The 24,473-nt window shown below is 40.6% G+C and overlaps 1 protein-coding gene across 1 annotated transcript in view; it reads right to left on the bottom strand.

The window, feature by feature from the left end:
• LANCL2 (LanC like glutathione S-transferase 2) overlaps positions 1-24,473 on the bottom strand; it is a 51,746-nt gene that overhangs the window by 11,403 nt on the left and 15,870 nt on the right. The window contains exons 3-6 of the mRNA XM_075212524.1: positions 21,086-21,293; positions 8,205-8,352; positions 6,154-6,300; positions 3,148-3,330 (exon numbers count right to left, since the gene is read on the bottom strand). Of these exons, the coding sequence (XP_075068625.1) occupies positions 3,148-3,330; positions 6,154-6,300; positions 8,205-8,352; positions 21,086-21,293 (686 nt within the window). The remainder of the gene's footprint in view (positions 1-3,147; positions 3,331-6,153; positions 6,301-8,204; positions 8,353-21,085; positions 21,294-24,473) is intronic.

The raw sequence follows: 24,473 nt of genomic DNA, 5'->3' as shown, positions 1-24,473 counted from the left end.
ACGTTGCACTAGCTATTCCTCCTTTGAAGTTGCCTACAGATGGTCACACAACTGGTGGCCGAGGTGAAATATTGTGCATACTATACTCTAACAACACTATGATTGGCTAGCAGTGCTAATAACGCTACCCACTATATCACCTGCTCGTCAACGGTTTAAAATATTAAGATCCTAGTCAAATGCATCTAAAAACAATTTTATTTTTTTTCGATAATGAAGCCACTTAGGACGTTCAGTTAAATTATTATATTTTAATATTCTGAGACAGAAGATATATATCAAAGCAATTGGTGAGGTGCATAGTGCAGGAAGATTTAATTTACACTGTAGTATCAAATACAGCTTAACAGAAGTGATCTTTTCTGCACTATTGAATAGGATTGGACGATCGTGTACTCCTATGCTGTGTGCCACAGCAGCTGCTCTGGTAGTCAGGCAATGTGGTCCTGGCAGACAGGACACTCTATTTACTACAGCCAGAGGAGGTACTACTAAAAAAGGAGAGTTATCCAAAAGTGAAGTTCCATTCTAATACCACATATTTTATTTATCCAAGAGGCCATATTATTGCCAATTAAACTGTTTGTGAAATTGTAACCTTAATTTTTGTTATCTTGTAACCATTTATAAGAGGTTATATCAACTAACTGTACTTCAGGGCACAATCCACTTTGCCAATGCCAGGGATTCCTCACACAAAGCAGCCTTAAAAGAGACACAACTGTTTGCTGAACAATTTTATACACGAGCATGATTTTGTATAATGTGACTCAATTGCTTTCTGCTCTGCATCAAGAGGCAGAGGATGTGAAGATAATTACAGTCTTCATGGTAGCAGCTAATGAGCTAAATCTGGGTCACAAAGCACTGCTTGGCTGTCACACTAAGAAGAGATGTGCCAAACCGTGGGGAACCTGTTGGCGATTGTGTTAAGTTCTCCAACAGGATTTCTTAGACATGGCACAATGAACTTCAGAATTTTAATACAGCCATTTGATTCTCTATAATGCAAGGATTTGTTTTCTTATAAAGCAGATTTTCTTAGTGAATTCCTTTTAAAAGATAATTAGCAGCCAAGTGCAAGTTGTATTTCTTCAAACCAAAATTTGCTTAGGGTGGGGCACTTACTGACACTTCTGTGGCATGACATCTCATAATTCAAAAACAGTTACATACTTAGCTGGTCCGTTTGCAAAACACAATGCCTATTCATTCATGCCTCATCATCTATGTTCTAGTTTTTTGTTTTTCTTTTACTAAAAGTATAGCATTTAGCTCATATACAGATGTCGTTAAATTAATTTGTTACATCCTTTTGATAAATATTATTTACTTTATTTTTATGTACTTTCTTTGGCAAATTGGTGATTTGACTATCTGTAGCTCTGTTGTCATTGAATTTACTAGTCCCAATACAGAATATAAATTGGTCGTTTGTTTTGTCTAATGTTTGCATGGTTTAAAACAAATTCTAAAGAGAGATTGAATACTGAAAAATAACAACAGAACAGTGTTTGGCAATTTGCTTCTAACATTATTTTATGTATTTTAGATTATTTATTGGTGTCTAAATACCATTACTCTCCATTACAGAACATACAATATTTTCTGATCATAAGAAATATTCTTAACATCTTAATTTGTGTCTTAAGATCAAGATGCATCCTATTGTCTGAATATACTGTTCCGATGTAGCTTACATGTAGTCAGAAAACAGGCACTACACTGCCAAACGGAAGTCTTCTTCTGCTGAGCTGTCTAAGGGCAGAAGAACCAACTGGTGTGAGGCAATGTGAGGTGCTTACAGTAGTGGCATACCAGCGCTTTGTATATATCAATGTTTCCCATGCTTCACCTTTCACAGTGCTCCAACTCTGAGTACAAAGTCCACTAAATGCATGGCACGCTTTATACAAAAGTGTCCATTACATAAGATATCAAGTTTAAAGTGTATCTGAAACCTTTATGGTAAATGTATGTTATTTAATTAGTAACTATCTGTATGCATGATTATGTATGAGCACTAAAACTATTTGTTATTATACATTTTCAGTTAAATAAAGCGTACATATATCCAAACCACATTGAGGTGCATATAAATATTAAAGTAGACAAAAAGGGAATAACATCTTTACACACCCATTGTGTAAGTTAGCAAACAACTAAACTTCCAGAGACAAACACAGAAGGTACACACAAGGATTTAGGTTTATTTGATTTGCAGTTGAATACCAACTCAGCGCAAAACACATTTTTTTAATGACTAATGGTCTAGTGCATAGTCCTAGTGCATAGAAAGATAGGGTACAAAATCCAAGAGTGGTAATCAGTGTTTCTATAGCCCTGTCTGCATAATCAGAATGGTGGCAATGTTTCATTTTCATTCCTCATTTTCACTGATTATCTTACAGCACGTTGGACTACATCTTCTGATGGCTCTTGGCCTATAACCAAGATTGGTATTATATTACAAATACTGCAGTGTTCCCTGCTCAGAGGGCACACATCTTTGTAATGGTACAATAATAACGATCATATTGCTGAGACATCTCTGTGAAAATTGACTGCATATGATTTGCAATGTGGATTGCAACTACTAGCTTACAGGCTTCTGTTAATAGATGCAAAGCAAATTTATGGGCTTCTCTACATTTTCTTCATGGAAATATAACTATAAATTATAGAAAGCAGAAATACTAGATCATCCTGCTGCCCACGTACAGCACCTTGGAGATGGACTCTGCTCTCAGCTAATGTGCTTTTTTGATAGGAATGATCAGTCAGTTGGATTTCATGAGTACTAAAGACCTGTCTTTGAAAAAGTAGGCTTGTCAATATTGAAAGTGGAGAGTGCAAAAATTAAGGACCAATAGTGTCTTCCTCACTCCCCCGATATTCTACCCATCGCTTAGTGTGACAACTAACCCAGAGTAATTCAGGACACCCTATTTGTAAGCACTGGATGCTGGTTGGTACAGCGGTTTCCTGTTGGCATCAACTGTGGCAAGCCATGAGCTGGCCCGTAAAGAGTAAGTGCTAGCAGGAATTTATACTCTAAAAATCTCCTGGCCACTCCATGCTTCAAAATTTAGGGATATGAAGCCAAAAAGCAGCAATACATATGTTTGACAAAAGGTAAACACTCACCTTGTGGGCCTGAATAAGCATGTGTATAACTCCAGGAGCGCCATGACACCAATGCACCAACCGGTCTGTCTCATTGCTTAGGGATGATGGATAATTGCCAGACCTAAATTTCTTGTGCCGTACGTAGTCGATACTTGGCTTCACAAGCTCCGTCAATGTTTCTTGTTCTACTTTTGCCAGGGGCTGGAAAATAAAAAATATATAAGCACAACTCCACCCCATGTTTACCCGTACCAACATTCTGCCCTTACTCTCGCCCTACCCCATCACACAAAATTTTCACAGCTTTTATGGACTCTGGAAGATATCTGACATCTATTAAGAAATTTGACTCTACTTCCTGTTATACATGTATCTGTGATAGATAAAGATAGAGAAAAGTATAGCACTTGATCATGTTCGGACTGGCCAGAAGGGGGAGACTTTGGCGTGAGTTGCTCAGCTTAACATATATTGCAATATGTGGTATTAACATTCCCTATTTCTTTACACAGATAAGTAGTTAGAACAGCATTAGTTGTGTATTTGGAGAGTGCAGAATGTGTGTGTGTGTGTGTGTGTGTGTATATATGTGTATATGTGTATATATTAGAGATGCTCAGGCTCGGTTCCCCGAGAACCGAACACACCCGAACTTAGCCGTACCGAGGCAAGCCGGCTCGGTACTTTCACACGCCCTCGGAATTGAAATCCGGGCAATACATCATTGTTACGTCTACGGATCTCACGAGCTTTGGATTCTATAAGTACCGCCCTCCACGGCGATCCAGCGCCATTACACAGAGGGACACAGAAGGGGTAGCACAGTTTTTGGTAGTCTGTAGAGCAGTTGGGCAGTGTCATAGGTAGAAAAGAAAGAGGAGGGGTAGCAGTGTTCTTCAAAGTCCCCAGTGACATTCACGAGAGCTCTGTTGCCGATTGTCATTGCTGAAATAGAAGTAATAGGTCTGGCAGGCTTGGTCTTCTAAATCTGCAGTCTTTGTTTGAAAGTGTATGAAAATAATATTGTGACCTGTGAAGTGGTCAAAATTGACTGCAAATTACTTAGTAATTAGTGTTACTTAGTGTTATTTAGGTTAATAGTAATGTAGGGGGCAAAAAGCAAAAATGTATGATTTCACCAAAAAAGAAAGAGAAAAAAAAAAAAAGACAGGGATTTTCGAAAGAAACAAAAAATAAAAAACCTAAAAGATAAAAGACAAAAAAATATCGGGGAAAAAACCCCCCAAAAACCAAAACCAGAACACGGGGGTCAGTGAACATCTCTAGTGTATGTATATGTGTGTGTGCGCACATGTGAAGAGGAAACCATAAAACATTAAATATGTTGTGCAGTTTCTTATTACAGAATAGTGTGTGACCAAAATAGTTGTACCTCTCAGTACCTAGAACAGAGTTCATAAAGAATTTTTGAAGTCTGTACATTGACTATGGTAGATACGACTTTGATATTCATGTATTTGCACACTGAACACCAGTATGAAAGACACATATGAAAGAGTGCACGTGCCTACGCTCAGTCAGACACATCTCACAATGCATCCAGCTCTACAAAACTAGCATATGTGCCTGGTTTGACAGTGTTAGCAGCAAATACACAAGTCGGATTACCTCATTTCTTCACAATATAATAATGTAACAAAGGGTTATATAAACAACAGAGAATATGATCTGGTCTGTGTTATTACAATAAGTGAAAGTCACATTTACCATGTAAAATATAATTAAACACAAACATTGGTTGTTTTTCGGCTTTTAAAAATCAAATTGGAATCTTCTTTCCTAGGTGCAGTCCAATAGGAAATACCAATACGGCCACAACCTCATAACAGTCACACTAAGGAATTAAATACCATCTTCTTGAGAGATAAATCCGTAGACATCAGCCAGCAGTGGCTAGTTAGTGCTGATGTCATCATCACCACCACGTCTCACTGAACAAGCCCTTCAGCACCCACAACAGATACTCCTATTGGCAGGTGCACGTGTCTACATACAAGTCTACCTCAGCACTCGGCACACCCGTTCCCTCACCCATTCCGCCTCTCCAATCCCAAGGAGTTGCAAGACCACAACTGCATATGGACGTACGAGTACACATATTTTTTGCCCCCTTGTGCAGTACGGAAGTGCATATTTTACTGTAATACAACAAATGTACATCCAACTCAACGTAAGGTCCTTCATGAATGTCTGGTGCATATGTAATATGAGCAGACAAGTCTATAATGTCATAAAATATTCAAAGGCAAAACACAGACGCTAACCAATGATTGAAATGAAGGAGAGTTGGACTAGACCACAGCACCTCTACGGATTTCCCTGCAAAAACCACCAATTAAGCCAAAAGTTCATTTATTAAAAAAATCATAAAAACAATTCAATTTGCATTAAATATTAATGCGAGTCAAGTGCTTGGAGTAATCAGAGATAATGGCAAAGGAGTGAATCCTTTAATTGGCTTAGATCTGGCGCAATGAAACCCTTATAAAGGATTTGAATATCCCCAAAATATTTTGGGTAGTATACTTCCTGTAAGAGGGACTCTTCATGTTCAGGATTCACTAACTGTGTGGGTGCTGTCCCTAAGGAATTTAGTTGTTTATCGCATGTGGTATTCAAATTCTTTTCCTTTCATTAGTCAAATGGTTAACGTTCATTCCTGATCTGATTTCAACAGTTTCCTGATCGAAGCTTAATAATCTGTTTATGGGTACTTATTATACACATGTATATATTTTTTTTAATATATTGAAATAAAATGGAGGTTTTTTTTTTTGGAACATTGTGTTGCTCTTTATAATTAGGGAGCTGGATGTGACAAATGTGCTTCTGTTTTAATAAATATTAATGTCACTGTTTAATGCTACAACTATGAAGTAACTACCAATGAGTAAGCTACTACTTTTAAAATCACACATTTTCTGAATTTGCACTTACTGTAGCACATCCTATTTGCTACACACATGCACATATAACATGTACCTCTCCAACCCCATTGCTTACCTGCATCAGTGTGTAGTAGATGCCAGCCAATCCATGGGCTGCTCCCACATACTGTTTCTTGTGCCACTGATACAGCAGGGGGCAGCGTTCAGTCTTATGCTCCTCTTTGGACAAACTTTTCCCAGATTCTATGATGGCATCTACAAGCTGGAGTAAGAGAGCAAATACCTGGTCATATAGAGCTCAACAATTTATAGTTATAGTTAGTTTTATTAGTTATAGTTTATTTTATTTCTTCTATGTTTTTGTTTCATAAAAAAAGCCACTATTATTATAATGTAATACATATAAAATGCCATCAACTTTTTGCAGTGACCAATTTAAGAAGTATGTGTATCGTGCTAGCAGTAGTGTTCGTAAAGTCTATTTTTTTACCACAGACCCATGCAGAATATCTGAACTACATTTACAGAAACTAGAGGGCTTCACACATTCCATTCAACAATAAAGAAAACTTCAAAATGTTGTGTAACACAACATTAATTTAATCAAAACTAATATCCTGATTGTGGTACAGATCCATAACAGAGCTGCTATGGATAAATCAAAACCCTAGTAATGTAGAGGAGCATAGCAAAAACCTGCATCCAGGCAGCATAGAAAATACTGCACACACACTGAAATGGAAATAATCTAATATTAATAATGTATGTTGGCCACAAATGCATTTGCCTATAAGTTTTCCACATTACTTTCACTCAGTAAAACATATGGGGGTCAGTTATAAAGAGATGTAGGTCTTTAAAAAAAATAAAAATGAATGAATATGAATTGGAGATAGAGTACATATTGATTGCTCAAATAAGTAGTAAAGAAATATGACTTCAGGAAATACTGCCCCCAGTAGCCTGGAATTATAATGACAATGGTAAAATTCTTGTCGCAACATAACCAATTGTTGTTATTAATTGATAAAACACCACAGATTCCGTGGTGCTGGATACAGTAAACAAGTTACAAATAGATGAGGTAATACACATAAGTAACAAAGATGAGTGAGTAATGCTATTTGGACTCACACAGAGTGCAGCAAAATGCATGACAGGATTACAAGGGAGTCACACAGACAGACATGGGACAATAGGTAGAGAGGACCCTGCACGTGAGAGCTTACATTCTAGAGGGAGGGGTGGTGAGAGACAGTAGGCCCAGCTGGGAGAAAAATGGAGATGGCAGGTGAAGGAAGAGGAGGTGATAGATAAGATTGTCAGGAGGTGGTAATATAGGCAAGCTTGAAAAGGTGAGTTTTGAGTGAGCGTTTGAAGTATTATAGGTTGGAGAGTCGTGTGAGTCAGGGAAGGGAGTTCCAAAGATTGGGGGCATCAAAAACAATGTAACTAAGAGATGTAAACAGTTTTAGGTTGGAAAGATCCATATAGCGCACACTGTTTAAATTGAATATATATAAATCAGTGATTTAACCACTTAAGATATTTGACAGTGTACAAAAGGTTGTTACTGCTGCTTGTTCTGCTGTGTGTGGTCCTACAGCATCCTACAACTAGCATACAAGAACACCTGTATTTGTCATACCAGATTTATGTAGTTTACAAATGGTTGCTATATTTTAGCATTTATTTAAAATATCTTTCTTCTAGCTCTTTTTTCTTCTTAATCCTGCATATCACTTACCAATATTCCTTTTCAATCAGACAGAAGGCTCAGTGTCTATCCCTGGACTTATATCTGATAGTGATAGGAAGTACGCCACTTGCTTATTAAGCGGCTTTCACATCCCATCGTAATCAGTGATCACAGTGAAATATGATTATAGTACAGGAATAGCTGCTGCTATTGTAGAAATGCAATTACTACTTATTCTGCGGTGACCTTTTCTATGCCACATTATCTCCCACAGTTCAGACTGTAAAGCAATACACATAATAAGTATACATAAAGGTCATAAGGCAAGACTCATCAATGTAACCATGGTTAAATAGACTTGTGAACAGCTGCTATTAATTTTACACTTCTTGTCAGACATTTAAATCACTGACATTTGTTGGGGGTTGATAAGGAGTCAAAGGATTTAAAAAAAAAAAAAGACAAACCTCTTTGATAGTAGTCTGAGGAACCGTGTCAGGACCAATCTCTTTGTTTACGTAGAGCAATGCATATAGGTAACCTGCTCTCCCGTACAGTAACTCATCTGGCAGTTCCGGGTCTGTGCTGACCACCCCGCGATGTAACTGCAGAAGCCTAAAACAGAACAATAAACACAAGTGGCAATTGGAAAGGAGATGACAGTTGTGTATTGGAATTTGTGAAGATGTCTTAACTCTTTCAATGCGTGGCATTAAATTTGGATGGTTCTTTTTGCAACCTTTAAGTGTGCAGCAATCCTATTACTCTTTTTACTTTACATGATATATTTAAAAGTCACGTATTATTACTCACTCAATAGTGTACATGATATAATGAATATAAAAGTTATTCTGTCAGTTTGTTTCCGTAATGCTGTAGCAAAACAATCACCGATTACTGGTTGACAAGCATCAGCAAAGCTTAGAAACAGGAGAGTGGGTTATGCAGGAGAGGAAAATAACAGAACAACCCGATATAATAAGAAACAAATTCTAATTGGAAATAAATTCAATTGAAAAAAAATAGGATTTTTGTACTAAAATCTCTCTTTCTGAACACCATTTGGGGGGGGGACGACACTGGTCCCCTTGGGGTAGAGAGCACACTGTGGGAGTAATGGCACTAAAAAACTTGTCTAGCCTGCTCCCCTCCCATCTATGCCCCCTCCACAGGAAGAGCTCAGTTTACTTACTAACCAAGCCACAACAGAGGGTGAAAGCACAACCATAAGAACACACAACAGAATTGTCAGAACAAAGGGTGGGAGCGCAGTGTCCCCCAACTCGTGTTCAGAGAAAGATTTTCCGTTAAGTACAAAAATCCTATTTTCTCTTTCACACTAGTTGGGGGACACTGCTCACCTTGGTGACGTTCCAAAGCTGCCCCTATGAGTGGAAATGCTCAGAATGAGCGGCACATGAGACTTTAAGGCCAAAACTTTCGTCTTTTGAAGCAAAGACGATAAAACCTGGTTAATGTATTAACAGAAGACCAAGTAGTTGCCCTACACAACTGCTTAACCAAGGCCCTATGCCGCGCAGCCCAAGAGGCGCTGGCCGATCTCGTGGAATGAGCTGTCAGACCTTCAGGAACCAGAAATGTACATCTGACGGATAGTAGCGGTGATCCATCTAGCCACCGTCTGCTTTGTGGCCGGTCAGCCACACTTGCGATCATCATACAGGACTAGAAGACTATCAGTCTTCCGAACCAAATCTGTATGGTCCACATGAATCCTCAAAGCTCTGACCACATCTAAAAGAGAATTGAGTCTTGACCAGGAGCCAACGAATCCTGAGGAAGAACCGACAGAACAATATCCTAATTTATGTGAAATCTCAAGACCACCTTTGGTTGAAAGAAAGGCTTAGTGCTAAGCACTGCACGATTGTCATGAAAAATCAGAAGAGGAGCCTGACATGATAGGGCTGCCAACTCTGAAACCTGTCTGGCCGAAGCAATGGCCATCAAAAAGGACACTTTCCACAAGAGAAGGGTTAAAGAAACAGACTCCAAAAAGGCTCAAAGGGCGACTTTTGAAGCGCTGAAAGGAGCAAATTTAGGTCCCACGGAGCCACTGGCGGAACAAAAGGCGGTTGTACATGACGTACACCCTGTAGAAACGTCTGGACCTTCGGTAACAGAGCAATACGTTTCTGAAAACACACTGACAACGCCGCTACCTGGACCGTAAGGGACAACAACCTCAAGCCCTTGTTCAGACCATCTTGCATAAAAGCCAACACCCTGGCTAAACGAAAAGAATTAGTAGGCACTTAGTTCTTTTCATACCAACATATATATGCTTTCCAAATGCGGTGATAAATGGTGGACGGTTTTCTCGCCTGGATCATGGTTTTAACCACTCTCTCCGAAAACCCTTCTTTCTGAGAATCAAGGATTCAACCTCCAAACCAGGAAAGCCAAATCGATCTAGGTCCCGATGGAAGAATGGGCCTTGACTGAGAGTCCGACGCCAAGGACGATCCACCGACATGCCCAGAAGATCTGAGTACCACGCTCTTCTCGGTCAATCTGGTGCCAGTAAAATCACTGGAACCCTTTTGCCTCTCACTTTCTGCAAGATGCGCAGCTTTTGCTAATAGGGTGGTCCTAACTCTAAACCATGAGAGTCCCATATATTTGGGCCATATATATGTGTTTTTAAATTGAGAGCTAACTTACCAAAGAGGTTCCCCAGAAGCCTCCAAATAGCAATCCAATGTCAGCACTCCCCCTCAGCTACTGACACCCCACCCTTTCATGCAACTTCTATAGCCTATAAATTGATTTGAGCAACTTCCATTTCTTTATTTGCCTGAGAGACATGTTGGTGTCAGTAGCTGAGGGGGAGTGCTGACATTGGATTGCTATTTGGAGGCTTCTGGGGAACCTCTTTGGTAAAATAGCTCTAAATTTAAAAACACATATGTATGGCCCAACAGGGCCGTAACTAGGGCTGTGCGACAGGGGCGACCGCCCAGGGCTCAACTCTGAAGGGGGGCGCAATTTGGGAATATTTTAGGTTAATTTGGTTAAAATTGAGGGATAGGGGGGCAGCATTTGTCTTTCTCGTCCCGGGCGCTAGAATTCTGAGTTACGGCTCTGCCCAAATATATGGGACTCTCATGGTGTTAGGACCGAGTTAGGACCACCCTATTAGCAAAAGCACCGTGGAGTGGTGGGTGGCTTTAACATACATTTGCAAATGTGTGCAACTAAGACTTTTGCATTTTTATCTACAGCAAGAATGGCAGATATGTTGCTGGATATAGCAGTGTGCTGGGGGATCTCTGTGTGTTTGTTCCTTTTAGGATAACCGCACCCTTTCATGCACCTCCTATAGCCTATAAATTGATTTGAGCAACTTCCATTTCTTTATTAACCTGAAAATTATTATCAGGCTTAAGTCTGGCCTCGTCCCAAATTTCCAACAGTTGTGAAGAAGGAGGGAAGAAAAACGTTCTTTTCTTTTGCCTTTTAAACATGGATATCTGCGATACAGATTGTTCCCAATCCGCAATGTTAAGAACCTGTCGCACTGCCAGGATAAGGTCCTCAATGCCCTGTCTATTAGACATATGCTCCTCACCTGTGGGCAAGTCATCATAGAATCCTCTAGAACATCACCATCTCCCAATTCGGATGGATCCGTGTCTGAATCTACTAACTCCTGTGCAACAGACAGACCCAAGCATTTACGCCATCCATCTGCCATACTCGAACGGAACAATTTTTCAAGGGAATTAGACACTCTGGCCAACCCCTGCACAGACCGTTCCAAACTATGCATCCAAACAGGCTCTTGGGAGACCCCTGGACCACCCTGTAGCAACTGAGACGCCTGTCCCGAAGGAATGGCGTCTGAGGACTGCGTATTCAGAGAAGAGGAATAGGTATCAGAACCTACCTTCCCCAGGCGTGGGTTGTCTCTCCTTAATTCGGCAATAGACGTGCCAGCTCCTTGGCCCAGATAGGTTCCACGATGTCTGCCGCACCCGCAGACAAGCACCCGCCCAGGTCCTCGGCCTCACATAGCGTGCACAGGCCCCCCTGGTCTGACCGTCCACCAGGCAATTTGGACTTACACCTAGTACAGGTGTAGTACATTACAGAGACAGCCTTAGATTTGGCCCTGATCCCTCTTTCTGACATATTGCAAAACAGAAAGGTAAATGAGAGGCACACTGTAGAACTATCTTATAACAAAGAAGAACTGTACAGTATATGGCAAACTGTAACACTATAGAAATACACAATAATACAGTGCTTCAGCTAAGACTAGAATCAGAAGTGTTCTACCCCCACAGGACAGCAGACAGAAAACACACAGACACTGAAAAAGATATTAGAAATAGCAAAGCCACTCGATATCTACTGGTTCTCAAACCCCAGGGATGTGTCTGAGTGTCCTGCAGGCAGGGTGGGAAATGGCTGATAAGCTTGCCAGAGCCCTGGAAAAAAAAAACAACCAAAAAGATGAGTTAATTATTGCCTAATCATGCCAACTTAACAGCACAAAATCAGCAAAAAAAAAAAAACAACTAAAAAACAAACAAAAAACATACATTTGTAATTGCAGAAAAAAAGCCCCCAAAAAACAAAAACCCACACACATCAGTCCCTGGTGGAATCTGCGCTCCAGCATAATATGCCTCACTATCTGTTTCCACTGCAACTTGTTCTCCAAATGCCGGCTGATAGGCTGGGCAACTGGACTGCAAGCAGCTCCACCTCCACAGAAGTCACGGGTTACCAGAGCATGCTGACGCGGCTTCCGGGGCAGCCAGCATTGCCTACCTGGAAGCGGCTGGGTCCTGGACACTACCGGAGTGCCAGGTGACCCTTTTCCCGGGAGCCCTACATAAATCAGGTGGGGTGGCACTAAAGCTCCTCCGACACTCTCCCTGAAGTAGCCGCAGAGAAATCCTAGCTATCTGTAAAAAAAAAAAACAAAACCACAAAATGAGACTACACTAAAAGTGCCCTACACCGTAGGCACTAAGAAAAAAACGGAGCTCTTCTTGTGGAGGGGGCATAGAGGAGAGGGGAGCAGGCTATACAATTTTCTTTTAGTGCCATTACTCCCACAGCACCCTCTATACCCCAAGGTGAGCAGTGTCCCCCAACTAGTATGAATGAGTGTTTTAAAAAGTAGAAGTTGACATAACCATTCTAACACCACAGCAACCATTACCTGACATATGTCAGGATGGAAGGCTGACCTGGGGTCCTTGGAAATTCTAGCATGTATTTTGTCCCACTTGTTCTCTCTAAGTGCTCTATCAGCGTTGCCATAAAAAAAAACAAATTCCTACAAAGTCCTCACTAGATGGTATTTGGTCCTGGTACATCTGCACAAAATCTACCCAACCTGTTTGCATGTGCCCCCGTCACACAAGTAGATGAATCACTTGACAAGCTGATTTTACATATATCCCGTGCAAAATTCCAAAACACTTTGCAATTGGAAAAAACGTGGCCCCCCACTTTCACCAAGAAGTTATAAGTCATATTTGGTTGGTCTCCAAAATGGAATACATCACCAGCCTTCAGAATAATAAAGTCAGCTCCTTTCACAAAATTTGGGATCCATGGTATACTCATTATGACACCTCACTTCTAGGAACCTCCTGAGCTGCTCCCACCCGCTGTCCCTTCGCCCCCTTAAATGTGGTACCTTATAGCAGATATTCTCATGAAACACATGGTTTTTATGCTTCGTATGACACTGCCTGTCCGATTAACAGTGCCTGTCCGATTAACTGTAGGATACCAATATGACTTTGCACCATATCTCAATGTATGGTCTGCATATTGTACTACTTTCTCAAAATAAACTAAAAAGTGCTATTAAAAAAAAAATAGAAATTGAGAAATAAGTTCGGAAGTGAGAACTGCATGCACATTCCCTCTATAAATCATTACTAATACCACTTTCATACTGCCGCCCCGGCAATATCCCGGGTTGTTAACCCGGGATATTGCCGGGCACAGGGCAGTATAGATAAGAAGATTCCCGGGTCGGGCGGGTTCATACTGCACCTGCCCGACCCGGGTTTTACAAAAAAAAAAGTGTAAAAAAATTATTTTAATTAATAAAAAATACATAACAAATGTTTACTTACCTTATTTTCAGCCAGCGGTGTCTCGCCGGCTGTCAGGGGGACCTCTGGGTACTAAAATGACGTAATTTCTAGTCCATTAGAAATGACGTCATTTTAGTACCCAGAGGTCCCCCTGACAGCCGGCAACACACCGGAGACACCGCTGGCTGAAAATAAGTTAAGTAAACATTTGTTATGTATTTTTTATTAATTAAAATCATTTTTTTTTACATTGACATTTTTTTTTTTACAGTATGAATGGTGAGACCCGAGAATTACCCCTCGCAAAATCCTGGGTTTAAGTTCCGGGATTTTAGGGTTGGACTATTCATACTGCACCAAGACCCGGGTTTTTCAGCGTGCCCTGCAAAAACCCGGGTTTTTGGTGCAGTATGAATGGGGTATTAGAGATTACAACATTTTGGTCATATCTATGCAAGTGCACCACTGAGGGGTCTTTAATAACCAATGGTGGCTTCCTGTAGAAGAGGGCAACTTGTCGCCTTAACATGTTGGGTTACATGTACATAGAACGTGTTGTGCTTCCACTGTGCAGTGTTGACATGGTGAGGAGATTGTTTGGAAGTTTTGTGCAAAACATGTGTGAGAGGAACATCTACAGTAGACAAGTTGCACAAATCTTAAAGTATTGAGGCAATACATTTTAATTTTATAATACATATATGGTGGCTTTAAATCACATCATTATATAACGGATTGTTTACGTATTAACCAAGATCATTAACCATTGTCACCTCTTTGGGCCATAGAACAATTACATTTTATTGTGTATTGAGTTGGCACCTGCACTTACCCTTTATGACCCAATTTGAGGTACTCACACTCCATTAAAAATTCAATAGCACACACAGTATCATTTAGGCTTATTACCCAGTTGCCAACTTAGTAAAGACCAGGACATTTTTCTTAATGCACAATATTCACATAGACCTTCATACTTTGATTTGAACACAATGTAATCCCCATATTTTATTACAGTGCTCAGTAGTGGTGATGAAAAGGAGCAGAGGGCTTAGTAAAATAAACATATGGTTTAAGTGGAAGATGTGAAGACAGCAGTTCATGGTGCAGAAAGACAAAGCAATCACCATTGTGATGGACCCTTCAATTATTGTAAGCACCCAAAAACTTTTAACAAACACTTTCATACATACTCAGAATTGCTCTGGAAGTAATGGTTATATGCTTCAGATATTTGAGTTGAAATTATTATTAAACATTTTAGGCATCAGAATTACTTTAAAGTTATGAACTTGTATAGGCTATATGAGGATATGCAGTATGGTATTACAGGTATGGAATCTCTTACCCAGAAAATTCTGAATAAATGAGGAAAAAGTTAACGGCTGAATTGCTCCATGATAAAGTCATACACACAGACAATTACCATTTAGCTCTTCCTACCGTCACTGCAATGATATATCAACTATGTGGATTAAAATATGCATAATTTTTAACATGAAATTTGCATAATTTAGGCATGTTGCTGAAAACATCAGAATAAAACCCACAGTCAGAAAAAGTCTAAAACATTCCAGATAATAGAGCCCCCATATCTGTATTATGCTATCGTTATGTTAGGTTGGGTACACACTTCAGATTTTTCACCCAATAATTGTGCCAATCACGCGATAAATGACCAGACATAATAGCTCTTATAAGACTAAAGAGGAATGCTTACAAATTTTTTTATAGTTAAATGTCCGTAATAAAAGTTTGAACACTGCTACATTTTTATACTGAGGGATGCTATAGATTTAGGTGTTTGCAGTGGTTCAGGCCTCATAACTCCTCTGTAACAGACATTAGGCCCTAAATTTGTATCTCATTGTTAGGAAAGACGTTACTTTACTAGAACCGTTTTCAATTCTCCTAAGAAACAAGCATTTCAGTACTTGTGTAAGTAACATCACTTTAAAGAAATAACAGTAAATCTACAGATTTACTGCAAACACATTTGTTGTAATGGGAATAAATTCTCATCTAATGCTTCAGCTGACGTGTGTTTGCATGCCAGATATAGAAACCCTGCTCCCACTAGGATAATGTCATCATTTAAATAAAACCATTCTTGCCCTCACTTTTCCATTAGCTGGAGCAGAATTGGTTCGATGTAACGTAATATGTGTGTGTCGTGCCCTGCAGAGGATTTGGCTTAATGTAAAAAAGATCTTGCATTAAGGCTACTAATAGGATCTACATCAAATTAACTACATTCTCATTAATGAGCAGCCCTGGGAAAATGAATGAATTTAGAAGCATAATTAGCACGATCAACAAACAGTGCGTTCAATTATACAAATGAAGGCATAACGTCACAAAAAAAACATTATGTTCACAGTGGCACATGGTATCTAAATACTTCTTTTTAGAGGACTTGTTTTTTAAATGTAACTATAAATGTAGAAAACAAGATTTTGTTGGACCACTGTGTGGCTGGACAAATGCCAGGAGTCAGGAAGCCACAAAACGTGCTAATGTACAGATGGCGTTAAACTCGATAGTAATTCCTATAGATCTCAAGGATCATAAGTCTTTTCTGATACTAACCCCTTCACATCTGGAGGTTGTCTGAATCAGAATGACCAGACCAATGTTCATGTTGCTGTTTCAATGTGAATAACATCTTATTATTAGGGGTCTAATAAAGCTAATCCACACAATTATTAGTTTAGTTTTGCAACACGTATACACACATTATATATATGTATATATATAATTTTATTGCAGGAAAAACATTTTTATGAGTAAGCCTACCCTCCCACTTTTTGTATATTATTTATAAAATATTTTACCGTGTGCGCACTAAACTACAAATGTAAAATATTATATAAGGAAAAGGTGGATAAATACATTGTTCAATATTTTACTTATCTCCCCAAGAAAGAAGAGTAAATATCTATAAATTAATGACATAAAAGCTTGTGTTGTTGTATTTTAACACTAGAGGTCAGACTCAGAAGTGCTCATTTGCCAATATTGCATTTAGGTGTAAAATTTGCATTATAACCAATGCAACCTAACAGACACATAGGGGAAGATTCAATTCCATGCGTTGTTCTTGAGAAGAATGCTGGCCGCACACTATAACCATTACTATGGTAATTTTAACACAGATTTTTGCTTCCGGCTGAAATTACCGTAGTAACAGTACTAGTGCACAGCTATTAATGTAGTAACGCAATAGTGCACGGCCCGCGTTGTTCCCCTTGAATCTGCCCCTTACTGTCATTATGTAACAGATAACAGATAAAAGCCAATTGTTAATTAGTGACATTTACCCCTTATATACAATGGGGCTGATGCAGAATTGGTCAAAAAAAATGGGAGTATACTACTCAAATTTTTTTAATGCATCTTCACCCACATGCAGAACCTAAACCTTTTGCAGATGCAGAGAGGAATGCAAATGATACATCTCCAAACAGGTGTACATACATGTTTCCACAGGTCTGCATGAGCTGCATTTGTGTAAACTTAGCCTACATTACACTCGCCAGTGTCTCTCCAGCAGATTGCAAGTGCCAGAATCACACAAGTCTGCATAGATACATATGCCCACTTTCTGAGCACATGCAGAGCGTATCATGCAAATTACACTACACAAACTGGCATATGCTGCACTCTGCATCATCCCTACGACTTATTTAGGAACCGCCAAAAAATGCAGAACCACATTGGATACTTGTGCAGTAAAGAAGCCAACAGAATTTAAGTTGCACACCCTCTCTCGTCTTTGCAGCAGCCCCAGAATATCAATCCGCACCTAGTTTGCAAGTTAGCATAACATCATCATCATCATTTATTTATATAGCGCCAACATATTCCGTAGTGCTTTACAATTGAGGACAAACACAACAAACTGGGTAAAACAGACAAAGAGGTGAGAAGGTCCTGCTCGCAAGCTTAAAATAAACTTTGAGCTGGTTAGATTGTAACACTTCAAGACTATCCCCTTTATTAAATTCAACTTTTATAATCCCTCAAAAAATACTGCTTAGTCCATCCTTACTTGTATTATATTAAAAATTATTAATGAAAAAAATAACAATCATAAACAATCTCCAATCAGGGGGGTAAACAACCTCGGTGTGCTACCTTATCTTATCAATTATAGGTAGTATCCGAGCTACAAAACATATAGGAGTTAACCAGATCAATGCAACAGCACAAAGGTTTCCTTGCACCCCATAGAGGGTGATTTTTTTTGTAAACTTGCCTGAAGAACGGGCCTCTGTGCTCTGAAAGCTAGCAAATACAATACTTTTTTGGTTAGCCAATTAAAGTATCACTCCTAGAATACTTTTGTCTTTTTTGACACGAAAGTATTTAACAGTATTTTTCTGGCCAACATGGTACTGCAATAATAATAAAAAAATATTTTTTGCTACCCCATAGAGGCACAGCTGGAAAATCATCATGGTGGTGTCTAGCGACACATCGCTTTGAATTAAATCAGCCGCATAAAGAGACACAGCAGAACAAAGAGGATATACAGAGTACCCTCTGTATATAATAAAAATAGAAGACACCGTTTGTATTTTTACAGAGTTAAGGGATTTATGTCACATTGTGGTTCTGTCCTCAAACATTTGCGATTTTATTGTTCTGCGTAACATAAATATCTCATATCACAAAACATTTGTATATCTCTGTGGCTTTATTTAGATTTGAATATAGCCAATCCATATTCATTAAACATAGCAATTTGTAAATTAACAATTCCTCCAATGGGGGCGCAATCCAATCCATTGTGTGAGTATGTTCTTGCAGCTGTAGAGGATATTGGGATACAATATTCTTTGTAAGGGTTATATCTCAAACTGCTTCCCCTGTTACTCTGAAACCACTACACGGTTAAGAGCATAACAATGTTCAATCTTCTTTTACAATGTTGGACTTTGTTCCAGAGTTTCTGGATAACAATACACGTGCAGTGATATCGATCATCAAAGTTACAACTGCAAATCATACATTGATCATGTGTCAAACCAATTGAGCCATATATGTTTAGGGGAGTAATAAACTCAGAGAAACCTGTATTGCATTTCTCTATACATATTAATGTTATACTTACGTGTGTTCTCAATAAGTTTAGACATCCAGCTAGGGCAGATCATCAAACTACATCAAACAAACTGTTGTTTGAACCAATTCATTGTTGAGCGTATATATTTGTATAATTATTCCTGTTAGGAGTTGGGCAACTGGTGCTATTGCGCAATACTAGGCATATGACATCAAACAGTAAATGCCCTGCTCTTCCATGGCCGTCTTTTCCAGTGTAAGGAAGCCTAATAGAGACACGCAGTTCTTCTTGGTACATGAGCTTACTAAAAGCCTTAGTCACTCAGTTACTATGATTAAGAACATTGCAAATAAAGTGGAACAATTGTTCACATACTGGCTGCAAAGGGTCTACACAGCCACAAGAATGATCATAGCCTATAACTCAAGGTCATCACATCTGTCAGTTCTTGAAGTTATTAACATTTAACAAAGCGCTGCTCTTTCACCATGGTATTAAATAAGCATGGAAGTGTAAATCTACTTCTATCAGAACTTTTCAGACTTTCCATTTGTATGTTACTTTAAATAAATTTCATACACTATCTTAAGTGGTTTCAAAAATAAAAATGTTTACTCGTTATCTTCAATCTGTGCAACAAATACTGTAAATCAAATGTTAAAATGTAACTAAGATTCTGGACTTTATGTGCATTAAAACCATGAACATAATGTGCATTATCAGCACACCCACCAAATATAATACTTCTTACTTGTGAAAATATATAAGAAGAAAACATAAAATTACAATCCCAAAACAATATACCAAAATCCTGAAACTACAGAATTAAAATAGGGTGGAATCAGTTTCTAAAAATAGTACGCATTGCTTAGGACTTGCACTAATGGGTGGTAGGATGGAAATGGAATCTTATATGAACTTGGCCTCTGTTCCATGACTGTACGGCACACATTACCACTTTATAAAAAAAAACAAACGGAAGGATCTCTTTTCAATCTGGGGTACTTAGGGGACCTTCTTTATCTTCCCTGATAATCTGTACATTCCGCAGCACACACAAACCTTCCAAAATGTTCTAAGCTCATTAGCACTATGTAAGGCTCTCTAAAACTGAAGACTTTATACACCGTTAGGTCTGTATAGTTATTAAATATACCTTTTATTCCCTGAAACGCAAAATCCCATCTAAACCTCGTGCGCACACTTCTGGGTATTACTGCAAGTAAAACATTGCTCATTTTGAGGTGTAAAAAAAAATCACTCCAGTCTCCGATGGGACTTCGCTAGTAACTGAATTTTTCTCTACTCCAAGAGCATACGAGTCGGCTAAAGCGGCCCCTTTTTATCTCAATCTGCTCTGTGAAATTACTATATTCCAAGCGCAGTAGGGGTTCCACTTGGTAACACAAGAATTTGATAAAACCAAATACTACTAGGGTTTAGTCAGCGCTCTAAAACCCCCTCTATAAAGATAATGAGTCATACACAAAGGGGAAAAAACCAGGACACAAGCTGCAGGGATAACAATTAATTTAATAACATGTAAATAAAGAAATAAGATAAATAAAATAAAAAAGTCACTGTGACTTTTATGACTTTTGTGTATGACTCATTAACTTTATAGAGATGGTTTTAGAGCGCCAACTAAACCCTAGTAGTATTTGGTCTCTTCAAAGAGGTTTTGGCAGTCCTGTCAGTAGCCTAGCCCTCTACTGAGATATTGGCTTTTTTCAAGTTGGAGGTGTTAGTGATTTTATATTTTTTTTTTTATATCCCCCCCCCCCCTTCTTTGCTAGGTGTCTTTCACTCTTTTTTTAATTAAGCATTATTTTTAAGGAATTCAGTAACATATTATTTCTAACCCTCTGCACCTTATTTGATCTATCTTTTTTCTTACAAGAATTTGATAACACAAGAACTGGGTGATCAATGTATATTAATGCGCTTGTATCCGCAGAATGGAGATAAAGGAAGTCTTGGGACTCATTTGCTTGCGGAGGTCTTTTTGTTTTAATACATTAAATTAACTTGTTATTCTTTTCAATGAGAGTAGATTTCTAAAACTGTAGGATCCAATGGGTCCATTTCAAGTATAATTTATAGTCTTTTTGGATAATTAATTAAATTTTGTGCATTTATTCACTGGCTTGTATTTTAGCGATTTACCCGAGAGTCTGCAATACATACTTACTTTGTAATGCAATCTGTGGACTCAGCCTGGTTCTGCAGCTTGTGATGGACTACAGCACCAACAGCAAGAGGCCCAGCATCACCACAGAGGAACGTGACTCTTCTCCCATTCAGATTCCGCAGAATTCTCTTCACGTAATCAAGAGAGCGCTGCAAGTGAGCCTGTTCCTTAGTGACACGGTACAGCTGCAGGTAGAGCAGGGCTATGCCTTCAAAACAGAACAATGCTTAAAATGACTGACTGGTCTACATAAGAACTAGAATTACTCTTGCAATGCGGTTAACTCAATGCTCATTACACATAAATCTACTTACTTAATATTACATGCACAAAATATATAACACAAACAATAACTCAAGCAGAGGTTTTGTTGAATTTAGCACATGATAAAGTATTCCAGTATACAATATTATCAGAATGCCTTCAGAAACTGCACATTTTGACTATATGTACTTAGTGCTGGATTGATTGCCTAGTGGGTCTCAAACTGAAAATGATGACCGGCCTATCGAATGCTGCACCAAAGTATGGACATGACTTGGGTAAGTGTGCATGGTTTGGCATACCCAGCGAGATTAATTACTGTTTCAAAGACCTATAGCAAAATACAACACAGCACCGTTAGAGCAGCATTCAATGTAACCCCATCTGGTGATCAGTGTACTAGTCTGTTGACCAGCATACTATTCATAAGATTAAGATTGCGTCCTAATTCATTGGCTATTATCTTCCGGTAACCCAGCTGCACGGACGTGCTGGGTGTCCTCTCCTCTGGGGGCCTTATGGGATTGCCCCCGGCCCTCACCCGCTGCCTCCACTCACCTTCCATCCATCCATCTGATCCGCCGGTGATTCCGACTCCAGCTATACGGCAACTCGAGTCCCCGGCTCCAGCCTAGTAGCGTGTCATCACCTGCCTGGCTCCAGCGGTCCCTGTGTCCATCTCCAGCGGTTCCTGTGTCCATCTCCAGCGGTTCCTGTGTCGGTGATCCTGCTATCCTGTGCCAATGACTCTGCCCCCAGCCATACATCCGGCCAGACATTCACTCAGGTCCCCGGCTGCTGCCTAGCGACGCAATCATCTCCTGCCTGGCTCCGGCGATCCTGCTTCCTCCTCCAACGTCCACGGGCCCTGCAACCCCACTCCTCTACATCGGTCCATGACCTCTTCTCTCCTCGGGCCTGCCCGCAACTTCGGCCTACTTCCGGCCTCATCCCTGGTCTCAAGTGACGACTGCATCCACACTGGGGCCCACTTCCGGTCGGGAGGACTCGCTGCACTCTGCTTCTCACACAAAGGACTCAGCTGTCCTCATCACCTCTCCTGTCTTCCGATGAGCCTGACTTTTCAGCTATTGTGCCTCCTCCGATGACCCGGCCTACCGTCTCATCCTCCCCCACACCTGAACTTCTGCCTCACCTGGAGCCCTCCAGCTCCCTGGATCTACCTCATCCTCTGACCCTCCACCACATCTCTGGCCCACCTGAACTCTGGACCCATCGGCCACCCCTACTCATGCTACTTATCTCTGGACCCACTGACCACCCCTGCTGGTACCGGCTCTCTGTAGCCCTCCACTGCTACTCTTACCCCTGTTCCATTTCAATCTACCGCAGTGTCTCTCAACCTTTATCGTATTTTTACCTAACTGTATATTATTTTTGCCACTGTCTCTCTGTTCCACTCTGTGTTTTATTCCATTGTTCTACTCTGCTCCGCTGTTCTTATCTACCCATCTACTGTTTTGACTTACCTTCTACTTATCTGCCACCTCACCACTTACTGTTTTTCCTTATGCAATTCGTTACATATTTACTGTTTTCCTTTTGACTGTTTACTTATATACTGGTTTTTATATTTCTGTTACATATTTCAGATCTACTATTTACATATTGACTGTTTTATACTGATTTACTGTTTTACATATTTACCATGCCGCCCCGCTCATTTCCCATTCCCATCCTCCCCCCTCACCACCTTCATGGGCCCGCCTCCCACTGTCCCATCTCTCACCATCCCCCTCGCTCCATCAACCCTGACAACCTCATCCACATCTCCCCACTTTCCTCCCTCCCCTTCTCGTGTGCCCTCTGGAACTCCAGGTCCGTCTGTAACAAACTCTCCTCCATCCATGACCTCTTTCTCTCCAAGTCTCTTAACCTTCTCGCTATCACTGAAACCTGGCTCACCTGCAGCTCTCTCCTATGGGGGCCTCTCCTTCACCCACTCCACCAGGCCGGATGGGCGTCAGGGTGGCGGAGTGGGCTTCCTCCTATCCCCTAACTGCACTTTCAAGGTCATCCCCACTGAACCTTCCCTCTTTTTCTCCTCCTTTGATGTACACTCCATCCGTCTCTTTTCCCCCACCCACCTCCGCATCTGTCATTTACGTCCCCACCTCCCTTTTCCTGGACAACTTCTCTGCCTGGCTCCCCCACTACCTTTCCTCCGACCTCCCCTCCATCATACTTGGTGACTTTAACATCCCAATTGATAACTCCTCTGACCCTGCCACCATCAAACTTCTCGCCATTTCCAGCTCCCTAGGCCTCACTCAGTGGACCTCCTCCCCCACCCACTGTCTTGGTCACTCCCTGGACCTTGTCTCCTCTCATCTCTGTGATCTCACTGAATTTTTAAACTCTCCCTTCCCACTCTCTGATCACCATCTCCTCTCCTTCACTCTGTCCTCCTCCCCTGCTCCCACCTCGCCTAAAGCTACCTTCACTAGGCGCAACCTTGAGGCCCCATCTCCTTCTCCTCCTCTCTCGATACTCTCCTATCACCGCTTCCCTCACTGGTCTGCCCTGACCAGGCATCCTCTCTCTACAACCTCTCCCTCACTACTGCCCTAGACGATGTCGCCCCAGCCTCTTCTATCTGCCAGCGCCGCCTCATTCCCCAACCCTGGCACTCCAAACTCACCCGCTTCCTCCAAAGGTGCTCTCGCACTACTGAACGCCTATGGAGGAAATCTCGCTCCCTGGCCGACTTCCTTCACTTCAAATTTATACTCACCTCATTCTGCTCTGCTCTCTCCCTGGCTAAACAATCCTTCTTCAAGTCCCTGATTTCCTCTCAGTCCTCCAATCCCCGCCGCCTCTTTGCCACCTTCAACTCCCTCCTCTCTCCCCCTCCCGCTCCTGTCCCGCCTTCCCTCTCCGCTTCTGACTTCGCCACTTTTTTCTCTTCTAAAATTGAGACCATCCGTGTGAACATTTCCTCATCCCATCCCTCTCCCGCCCCCCTCATCCCTTCTCTCTCCAACAACCTACTCTGGTGCTCCTTCTGCCCCACTTCGGGTGATGAAGTTCGCTCCCTCATTCTTTCCTCTCCACCCTCCACCTGTCCTCTCGCCCCTATCGCCTCTAACTTCCTTCACTCTCT

Source organism: Mixophyes fleayi, chromosome 5, assembly GCF_038048845.1.
Source record: "Mixophyes fleayi isolate aMixFle1 chromosome 5, aMixFle1.hap1, whole genome shotgun sequence".
In the NCBI taxonomy this organism is placed as follows: Eukaryota; Metazoa; Chordata; class Amphibia; order Anura; family Limnodynastidae; genus Mixophyes; species Mixophyes fleayi.
The sequence above is the reverse complement of the archived record's forward strand: the minus strand, read 5'-3'. Positions and strand labels throughout refer to the sequence as shown.